The 11,253-nt window shown below is 37.3% G+C and overlaps 1 protein-coding gene across 1 annotated transcript in view; it reads right to left on the reverse strand.

Annotated features, from left to right (window-relative positions):
• Positions 1 to 11,253, reverse strand: part of cdh1 (cadherin 1, type 1, E-cadherin (epithelial)) — a 17,127-nt gene extending 5,874 nt beyond the window's left edge. The window contains exons 1-14 of the mRNA XM_047603143.1: positions 10,950 to 11,253; positions 9,951 to 10,065; positions 6,675 to 6,763; positions 5,606 to 5,818; positions 5,078 to 5,200; positions 4,087 to 4,242; positions 3,294 to 3,438; positions 2,458 to 2,630; positions 2,028 to 2,156; positions 1,505 to 1,690; positions 1,096 to 1,340; positions 864 to 1,006; positions 481 to 572; positions 145 to 277 (exon numbers count right to left, since the gene is read on the reverse strand). Of these exons, the coding sequence (XP_047459099.1) occupies positions 145 to 277; positions 481 to 572; positions 864 to 1,006; positions 1,096 to 1,340; positions 1,505 to 1,690; positions 2,028 to 2,156; positions 2,458 to 2,630; positions 3,294 to 3,438; positions 4,087 to 4,242; positions 5,078 to 5,200; positions 5,606 to 5,818; positions 6,675 to 6,763; positions 9,951 to 10,065; positions 10,950 to 11,000 (1,993 nt within the window). The 5' untranslated portion in view covers positions 11,001 to 11,253. The remainder of the gene's footprint in view (positions 1 to 144; positions 278 to 480; positions 573 to 863; positions 1,007 to 1,095; positions 1,341 to 1,504; positions 1,691 to 2,027; positions 2,157 to 2,457; positions 2,631 to 3,293; positions 3,439 to 4,086; positions 4,243 to 5,077; positions 5,201 to 5,605; positions 5,819 to 6,674; positions 6,764 to 9,950; positions 10,066 to 10,949) is intronic.

Genomic DNA, 11,253 nt, shown 5'->3' on the forward strand with positions numbered 1-11,253 from the left:
ACAGAATACCAGTAAAAGACAATGTCAGGGAAACTTTCGGAACCAAAATATTCCTGGGATTAGTTATTTGATTAGACAGGATTAGTTTGTGCTTGCTAAATATGACATCATTAAGCAGCAGAAAAGGCTTCAGTCACCACATACTTGACTCATTCATCCTTGCAGTCCAATTTGACCTTGACGCGTGCTGAACACTGACACTGTATGGAGAAGCAAAGTCAGATCCATCTTTATCGGTGACCGTCAGCAGCTGAGGAGCTGGATTCTTGTTACAAACCTGAGAAAACAATATCACATTCAAGCTTTTACTAACCACACTTTAAACTGATTTTTTTTTTTTTTTTAAATCACACCCTGAAAGTATATTTTGACACCCATACCACAAACCTCCATGTTAGTTTTCCTTAGGATTAGAGGTGCTCCACCAAATAACCATTTTTTTTTTTTTTTTTTTTTAAATCATTGGAAATGAATACACACCTTGAAGAAACGTTCCTGAATGGTGGGTGCATTGTCATTAACATCTTGAAGCTGAATGATCAGAGTACCAGTTCCTGTGGCTGGGATGTCATCTAGAAAGAAAGAAAGAAAGAAAGAAAGAAAGAAAGAAAGAAAGAAAGAAAGAAAGAAAGAAAGAAAGCACAGTCAATTATGTGGAAGCTTCATCATTCCAATAAGAGGCCTCTTAAAGTTCGCTAAAAGTAAAGACTTCTTTTTAGTTGAACTATTAATCCCAAGACTATAAAACAAATGTTCATTTAAAGATTTTATTTAACCACAACAGGCATGTGTTCAAAGACCACATTCACATAACAACCTGCTAAAAAGCAGATGTACAAGAGTCTATCTTGCCTGCCACTTACCATTATCATATGCACCAATGAATGCTGTGTATTTGTCACCCTTGACAAAGATGGACTCTCTGTCCATTGAACTTTTCACCGTAATCAGCCCTGTATTATTTGCCACCTTCAGCCAGCCTGCAGGGTCACTAATTATTTTATACCTAGACATTGACAAAAACAGATTACAAGTGATGAAAGATGCGGTATGTGATTTAGAGTTATATTGTTGATATTGGTGGATTGATCTTACATGACTTTCTGTTTTCGGGCGGTGTCTGGGTCAGAAGCAGTGTAAACCGCCACCTCACTGTCGACAGCAAGGTCTTCCCGTTTTGCCACAAGCTTCTCTGGCGGATTAAATACTGGAGCTTCATTGACATCCTGCACATTCACCACCACTGTGGCAGTGGAAGTGGGCAGTGGAGTAGCAAAAGGAACCTCATTTTCCACTGCAACTAACAGAGTGTACTTGCTGGTCGTCTCAAAGTCAAGACCCTGGTAGGATGGGAGTAAAAACATCACAGCTCATTTTGCTGCACTACTAAAACTCAAATTCATTTACTTTTATTTGCAGTGAATTTTCAGAATATTTAATAAAAAAAAATACATAAATACCTCTTAACGTTAATATTGTGGCTTATTTGTGATTTACTGCTTACCTTGGCAGTAGTAATGATTCCTTCACGTCCTTCACTTCCTGTTTTCACAGTGAAAAAACCTTTAGGATCACCACTAACAATCGTGAACTTGGCTTTCCAGGCTGGGGTATTTGGCTCATCTTTATCGTCTACAGATAATTTCACAACCAAGGTGTCCACTTTATTTTCTTCAACTGTTGCCTCATACTGGAAAAATGGAAAGAACGAGATAAGGTGTTAGAGCAAAAAGATTAGAAAGTGGTTGTTGTTCGCTCAATGAGGATTAAAAGAGTACATCTAAACAGAGCTGATTCTCAACTCTGTCATCATAAAGCTTAGTTCATCATTTCCCGCTAATGCTGTGGAATTGTGTTATTATGGTTCATGAACATATCTGATAAACATCCAGAGTGAAAACCCAACATCCAATCCCAACATCCAATCCCTCCCCCTCCCCCCCGATACACACACATGCACACTGTTTGTCAGCCAGTTTGCCAGACAGGGAATGTTTTTGGCCACGGTCTGTGGTGTATATACTTACAGAGGACTGAGTGAAGGTTGGAGCATTGTCGTTGCTATCAGTGACATCCAGGATTACTTTTGTTAGTCCAATTAAGCCATCTCCCTTCATATCTGCTGCTTGGATCCTTAGAGTGTATTGTGGGTATTTCTGCATTGGAAAAGACACAAAAGGAGCTTAAACTGAACATAGGTTGGAACATATGAGGCTTGAACATTCTTCCTAAATTTTATAGTGAGCATGTAGCAGATGATGAAACATTGATAAAATCCCATTGACAAGATTTTTTTTTTTTTTTAAATCTGATATTAAACATTTGCACTGGCCTAACCATAACCTAAATAAGGAAAAACTATAACTGTTTGATTGCGTCATCGACAATGGAAATCGTGTGAATAATCAATTAATTACTCATTTATTTACAGATGTAATTTTAGCATTTTATCCTCACCTCTCTGTCCAGGCCACCAGCATTGACTCTTATGACTCCAGTTAATGGGTTGATCGCAAACAGGTTGTCAGCAGGCTGCTTTGGCTCCTGGTCCAAAATAATGTAGCGAATGTCTGAGTTGGCATTATTTGGCTCATCAAGATCTATGGCCAGAGCCTGTAATACCTCAAAACCTGCAGAGGAGAAAGTGGAAATTAAGCACAGAGACTCCTCAAAGTTTGAAAGTAAGTTTCATTAAAGACGTAAATAATGTCAAAACTATACTAATTGTCTCTCAAACAATGTAGCTGGTGACTGAAATGTGTGTATGGTAAGTGTTTTCTTATCTGTGGAAATTTTCCTACTCCAGACTCACCTCAAGTTAATGTAAAATAAATAAATAAATAACATGAATCATATAAAAGCTATTGTCTATGAAATGTAGAGATTTGTAGAGAGACTGTAGAGAATGTAGAGACTGACAACCAAGAAATATCAACATAGAAAACACCCTAATTCAAAAAAACATGTCAAATATTGTGGTAATCTCCTTTGTATGGCTCTCCTCAAGTACCCCTCTCAGATTTCCTTTCTTTTCTAATGAAGTCCTGTCTGGATTCTGGCAGGGCTCTTCCATCTTTCCCTTTTTTTGTTTGATTGATTTCGACATTTGCTTTTGATCACGGCCATGCTTAATGGTAAAAGTTACGGGATTGTCACATGTAAAAAGCAAGAGCTTGTCAGAAGGAGCTGCAGCTCTGTTAAGCCTCCCTAAATAAGTTTTTATTTATCTTGTTAAAACACCACAAACAGAGATATGATTTGAATAAAATGCATAAAATCATCAGTAACATTACCAATTGGCGAGGCCTCAGCAACTGCTCCAGTGAAGGTCTCTTGAGTGAAAGTAGGCTTGTTATCATTCTGGTCAATTACGTTGACTATAATATCCATAGGGTCCTCAGCTGTTCCCGAACCTTCTGCCACAGCATGCGCTTTTAACTGTAAATAAAATCAAATACAGTTGTGTTATACCATATATGAAAAATAGAAAGAAATGCAGCCAAGAGTGTTTGTCAGACATCAAAGATACATTTGAAGAAATCTTTATAAAAATGTTTTATATTGCATGTGCACTACCAGTCAAGTTTTGACACACCTTCGCGTTCAATTCAATGAGAAGGCGTGTACACACTTTTGACTGGTAGTGTATATACAAAAAGTGAATGGTTCTTTGTCTTGGACAAAGTTCTCCTTGTAGAGATAAGCACTGATCTTTCAAGTTACATACTGACTGAAGAAAACTTTACCAAAAAAGAATATGAAACATTTGCTGTGATTGCCTAAAAATGAACATTAAAGATATTCAAAATCAGGATTCACGACAGGCCTGTTTTAATGGTCGTTGGCTTACACATGTCCAATCGGCCTTTGTCAGTTACATGAATGACATGCCCCTGTCGCCATTTTTGATGGTCACCGGAGGAAAAACAAAACGTGAGCAGTCAACAGGGGAGGTTTAACAAATGATGGAAAAACAGAAGAAAAACAAGTGGATACCGAGACAAACTGAGCAAAGATGCCAGGAACATGGCAAAGAGCAAGATATAAACAAGATATAAAAATAAAACAACAAGAGAGGATGCTTACCATGTAGTTCGTCTGTGTCTCTCTGTCAAGTGGTTGTGTGAGATACAGAACACCACTGATTCTGTCCATAGTGAAAAGACCAATAGGAGTCTCATCAGCTCCTGGGCCAGTGATGCTGTAAAAGATCTTCTTTTTTGCATCTTCACTAGAACGGATCTGGATAAAACACACCAGGAACATGTTAAAGCACTTTGACTACAACGACCATTACATTATAACACAGCTTCAATAAAGGTACAGTGCAGAGGTACTCATGCTGCATTTAAAGGGGAAATTAAACACTAAACATAGTTATGATAATTTTAAGAAGGTCTCTCACACTAAAAAGATCAGTTTTAACCAATTATGGCGTTAAAATAAACAACGTTACTAACGGTGTTATTTTTTTCAGTAACGGGTAATCTAACTAATTACTATTTCCATCATTATAACGTAATTTCGTTACAACTTGGTTCTCAGACAGATACTTAAATCAAACAAATGTGTTGTTACACGATCGTTATGGAAGAGCATAGGTGAACAGCGACTGTGTTTATATACAGCTTGTACAGCAATCTCCCAAACTTTAACAATCATGGCAGCGCTCTGCATGCAAGAAAAGGGGGGATTGGGCGGCAGATATCGGGCTCTGTGCAGGACACAGTGATTTATTCTAATATTAGCAGCCTTTTGAGAAAGCAGGGGTTTGACCTGTCCATTCTTCAGGTCGTCCATTATTTCAGAAAAACAACCTTTTGACTTCTTATGTTAACAACTATTCAGCTCTTGTTATAAGATATCAAGTACAGTGACCAAAGAATAAAGGTAATTAACGTTGACAATCTCTAATTAACTAGATTAATAAAAACAGTGAGTGTAGCTTTAAGGGGGTCGGAACACACAAGAAAACAAACAAACAAAAAATAAAACTGTCTTGGAATATAGATTCATTAGAAAGACAAATTTAATCCAATAATAAAACTGTAGTGAGACCAACATGGAGACATGTTACCTGAGACACATATAAAGGATAGGGTCCTCCGGCATTCTCAGAAACAGAGATTGGAGGAATAACCCAGTCTCTCTTTCTCCTCCTTAGTCCTTCACCAGACTTCGGGAAATACAGAATGGGTACCTGAGGAAAACATGTAAACACTTCTTCAGTAAGGGCATGAAGAGTAGGACACCACTAGACAAAGTCTGATACAAGTTCCTTCCCAGGGACCCTGAAGATTTCCCTTGTATTGTGAAATGTCTTGTGCGGTCTGTGCAGGCAGCTGTTCACAACACATACGTGGAGACTGAGTCACAAAATTATTTTCAATAGTGTTTTCAGAGTCAGAGTCCTTTTCACAATATTTAACTTGTATTTGTTCATACATTTCATATTTTTTAAACAATAAATATTTTCTATAGTCCTGGGCCTTGATAAACAACAATATGAAATATTTTATAAATTCAAACAGAAATAATAAATAAATAAGAACTATAAACTTGTTTATCACATTCAACAGTCTCTAAAAGTTGCCTCTAAACCCACCTCTGTGTTACTAGCAGAGCCTGTTTCAGTAAGGTGGTGCTGATGGTTGTGACGTGTGTGGTCCCCATGTTGATGTTCAACCTCTTGGGGGTGGTCCATGTGATGCCCATCGTATAATACCCTGACAGGAACAGTCATTTTGCGACCTTGTGAGTCCCAGGAGTGGATGAAGAAGTCTCTATGCCCTTCATGGAGAACAACCTGTCTCTTTACCTGGAGGAAGAAAAATAAAATAAAATGACCCATCAGGAGAAGGGAACATGCTGCTAAACAGTCTAGAAAGCCCTTGTCATAACTGCAAATTCCTCCACTGTGGGGTAAATTAAAGGTTTATCTCTTCTTATTAGAGTAGAATCCCTCAGGAAGGCATACCTCTGCCATTTATCTATGCCTTATCTATATATGCTCACTTGTCAAAACACAAGATACACTAGTAACAACAAATGCATTCTAACATAACAGTCCTGCAATAAATGCCCTCCATGAGGAAGGGGAGAATTCAACTAAATGATCATTCTGAAAGATGCAGTTTGTGGTGCTGTTTAACTCTATTCACTAAACACATAAGCATTGGAATTGCAGAGGACTGCCATTGTTTCCACTAATGTTCCTTATTGAACTGTCTATTATGTATATTTATACATGTAGTAGTACAATATATGTAGGCTCTGTAGAAATTTTAAAACAGTATTTTGCACGACATTATTTTGTTACAGTGTCATAATCACACACAAATTCTACCACAGCCTTCTTGAAATATGTTGACAGAGCCATTGTTATAGCCATAGTGCTTTTGATTGATCACATTTGATTTCAGTAGACAATAACAATACTTTATCCGTTTAAAAAAAACAAGCAATGTTTGGGAACTGCACATGTACATATTTTTTGTTTCATATTTTAATACGACTGCTTTCTAAATTGCTAATTGCAACTAGGTCTGTATAGACATCTCCATTAGTCATACTATAATTATTTGTCATATTGCCATATATGGAGATATGGGATGTGTGAAAACAGTGGCACATTAACTGACATTCTGCAATCAATTAAGTTCAACTCTACTCACTTTTAGCGTTTGATCTGACTGTACCACGAAACGTCCATCATCACTACTGAAAACGAATCTTGCGCGGTCTGTGCAGTCAGTGAAGTCAGCTGGGAATGGACAGAATAAATTGTTAAACCTTACAAATGTGCAACATACACAGAAATATCTGACAAATTGTTAAGAACATTCAAGATACAATCACTAAAAAAATGACATTACTGCCACTTCTAGACAAACACGCATTAAACCTGGTGCTACTACATGAAAGCAGTGCATGACATGACTGAACAATGCTGAAACTTGACTGTTATTTTTCAAGTGTAACAGCAGCCCATTCAAAGTCATATTTTTAACCATCATTAGGTAAGTCGAAGATGAATAGCAAAAGACAAACAAAAAATGTATTTGTCCAGTAAACCAGAAAGACATTAGGCTGACTATGGACTGATTTGTAAAAGAAAAATAATAAAATAAATAAATAAAAAGTTAACATTATTACCCTTAAATGGGCAATATATCCACCGTGATAAACACTATTCTTGTAAAATCAGTTTTAAAGACTGTGTATAAATTAAGTGTTTAATTTCTTAATAACCAGGCTGTCTTGAGTGTGATGTGTATAAAGACTACACATCACTGTCATATCATCTGGTTTCTGTGATGTAAAAATCCAATAAATGCGACACAATTTAAATAATAAACAATGCAAGTGCATTAGTGTGCATATCGTTTATAATTGTGTATGTGGCGGTCTCCACATCAAAGCATACATATCCATCTTTACCTGTAGCGATAACTGTCACCAAAAGGCTCAGAAGAAAAGGGGGAACATGCACTCATACCCTCACAGCTTCAATATATATGGGTAATTCCCATGACATTTTTTGCCAGTCTGAGACTCTTTCCCAAACAAAGTTGTTGCTAAAATAAAATCAAAGTGTGCTTTCAATTTATCAAGTTGTCTTTGAAATGTATGGCATTGGTTTTCAGCGTCATTGCAATTTGTAAAAGAAATGTAGATGTAACAGACAATAACAGACAAAATTAAATTAAAATATGATTTTACTGATGCAAAATAGTACATGGTGTTATCCAGATTTTAGAAAAATCTTATTTAGAAGTGAAAATAGTGCCACTATCACATTGATTTTTTCGCATTTTTTTTTTTTTTTTCATAATTATATTTGGGGAAACTAAAGCTACCATGTATGGTGTGGTAAAGATACATGTTTTCTAAATTCAAATTCACAATATTAAACTGTCAACATATTTATTATGTTGTCTGCCATCAGTTATTTATTATTAGTAATTAGTAATCTTCCCTATAGTATTCACTGCACTTGAGGGCTGCAACAACTGTCAACACTCATTCCAAATTACACTGACTGCCACTGCCACAGCATATCTGAGAACAAGCACCTCAGAATATCCAGGGGCTTTCCAAACTTCAAAACTATGAGACAACAGCATCAGAATTTGGATTGTTGGTCAGTACCTGGAAGTAGTGGTGGCACCACAAGAGGGCAATAGGGGGCAGTGCACACCCAGGGACACACCTAGAGTCTGACCAACTAGGGAATGGACCGTCTGAGCTATCCCACTATGCTGATTGATTCCGAGCTGGTCACGTGTGTCATGGGCGCCATGTTAGCTACATCTAACTTATATTCACCCATAGAGAAGTGGCAATAACAGAAAAAAAAATGAATTAAAAGTTAATATGCCTATGGCTGCAGCACAAGATTGGGAAAACACAGGGGAAACTCCACAGCTTCCCCAGTGAACAAAAACGGACAAAGTTGTGGGAGCAGAAGATTAAAAGGAAGAACTGGATGTCAACAGATTTTTCTCATTTTACAGAATCATTTACGATATTCAAGGTAAATAGACGCTGGGATATTTAAATGAGGGCTTTTGACATATTGACAGAAGTTAGGAATAACATTTATAGTCCCGTTAATGGTGAAAATAGGACAGTTATTTTAACACAGCACATCTGCCCCACAGGGTTACACTGTAGAATCTTCCCTCTGATGTATCTAACATGGCGCCCATGATTTGAGTTGGCCAGACTCTCTCTAATATAGAGCTCTGACTTCATTCACTTAAACTATGGCAGCTGGACTTATTTTGTAGACATTTTGCTACTTATCCATGTAAGTTATTATACTGATCTGTGAATGAATTTCCTCTCTGTAACAACAAGCAAATAAGAGGGATGCCCCGATCTGTATGGAGAGATGAAAATCAGAATTTTTTCTTTATTTGTAGATTTCATACTAAGACATGTTATTAAGAATACATGCTTGAATAAAAGGTGTAAATATTGATGATAGACGTTACCATTTAGGGGTGGGTGAACCAAAATATTGATCAACTACTCAGAAAGTAACTGAAATAACTGCTTGTTATATTCCTACGTCACTCATTTTCAACTATTTATTTGTATACATTGTAATTCCAAAGGGACTAGTTATTAGATAATACAAATCAAGCAAAACTGTGAACAAGGGACACCGAGGAAAGAGCATATAATGATAGGGCTGCTATTAATGAATACAAGAGTTACACGCCTAAGAGAGGACAGGAAACCAAATAATGTTGTTAGCAGCAAAGCTGTTGGCTCTTGCTATGCATCTTAGTAGATGAGGTGATATGATCTAGATACAGAAGACATTTCTATCTGATTTTTAACAGTTGTTTGAAACAAATACCTTCAAAAATGCAGTTCCTCACACACCCTCAAGGCACTGATGGACAGGCACCCACATCCACACAAATTGACAAGTTCAATTTTAACTTATTCTCACTTACATTTGTTTGGAACTATAGCTAGATGTAAAATTCAACAATATATTAGAATTCATATAGTTCAGTGGCACTGTACAATATAAATCATTCCCGTAATTGGACAGAAAAAATAAAGAGCATGTGCTGCTTTTCTTGCAGCATTTGACACCACTCTAAAGGAAAGCCTGCAAAACTGGCTTGGGGACATTGTTTCAGCCTGCCTGTAAGCCCATTACAAAAGTAGAATGAGTGCAAGCTGAGACCTGAGGTTGTTTGGGCTTCGTGTGAGAACAATGTAGACAGCTAATCAATAGAAGACAATCTGAGCAAAAGGAGCACACCTAGGATTTCTTATCTATGTCTGCAACATAGGCCTATTTGTTTTCTTTGTGCCACACACAGTTTATATCATTAATGCAGATTCTTATTTATCTTGACATGTTTTGCTCACTACTGTGTGTATTAGGTAAAGACTGAGAGAGATGTTTCCTGGATTGTCCTTACCTTTGCCGATCCTTGTGCCCTGCGTCAGGATCTTCTTATACACTTTGAAAATCAACACGTCTGACTGAAATCCAGGTACACACGTTGACTCATTAGCAGTCGCTATGGTTGAAACCTAGGAAAGGAGAAACTGCCTTATAATAAATCTTGCAAAAGTCAACTAATTCCAAGAATATTAATAAAATAATCAGCATATTAAAGTAATTAGTGACTGACTGATTTTGTCAGTTAATAGAACTGAGATCAGACAACAAGGTAGCAGGATTATTCTTATACTTTACAATTCGAACAAGAACAATTTTTAAATGGTTCCATTCTTCAAAAAAATGAAGAAAATACCGATTATTACAGATTACAGTACTTTAAATTACTATGTCATAAGTATAATTTTAGGCTCTATATGGGTCTAACCAACACAACAAACACAAAACTGATAGATGTTTACACAGTTATTATGCGTTATAAAGCGTCAAATCGAAACACGGTGTGCTGCCAGGAACTCAACCTGGAGACAACGTCATCAACGGAACAAGGGCGAGGCCCGGATAAACCCGTCGAGTCGGTTGAGTCCTCGAGGCGGAGTAAATGGCGAATTAAAGATACGGTGTGTGTGCTACAGATTCGGCGCTTTAAAATGTACATTATTTTTTTAAAGCGCGTCAAATAAGCAGTTGTTACACGCATGGAGGAGTTACTTATTAAAACACAACTTCATCTTTATACCCACCCTCGCCCCATTCGGTTAAATCCCGTAGAAATCCGTTACTGTTAAAATGTTACTGCTATCAAATGTATGTCCTAGGCGTCGAAATTATCCCGAGTAAACGAAATGCAGACTAAGAAAACGAAGTTAAAAAAAAATTCTTCTTCCTGATGTAAATAAGCAAAATAAACAACATTTAGTAACAAATCTTTTAGGTTGCAGGCCGGAGAACTACACATTGTGTTTCAACGGTTACGTTAGTAGAGTTTAAAGTTGACGACAGCGGTTAGTCTCACCTGGAAAACGACGATTAAAACGCCCAAAACCGCGAACCAAGCGGCCCCCATCTGTCTGGATCCTCTTTTTAACGTTTGTCACAAAAAGAAAGTGTCAAAAATGAACGATGAAAAGAATTTAGTTGTAAATATATCCCTCGGAGAATTGTTGTCGGACCGCCTTCCTCTCCCGAAAGTAGTTGACTGAGTCTTTCAGCTGGGCGAGTTGCTACAGGTACTTTCGGCATATGACGTCACCACACAGGTGCGCAGGTTCCGGGTTCCTGATATGGTCACACAGGCTGAACACACCTGAATACAGATA

Source organism: Mugil cephalus, chromosome 13, assembly GCF_022458985.1.
Source record: "Mugil cephalus isolate CIBA_MC_2020 chromosome 13, CIBA_Mcephalus_1.1, whole genome shotgun sequence".
NCBI classification, from domain to species: Eukaryota; Metazoa; Chordata; class Actinopteri; order Mugiliformes; family Mugilidae; genus Mugil; species Mugil cephalus.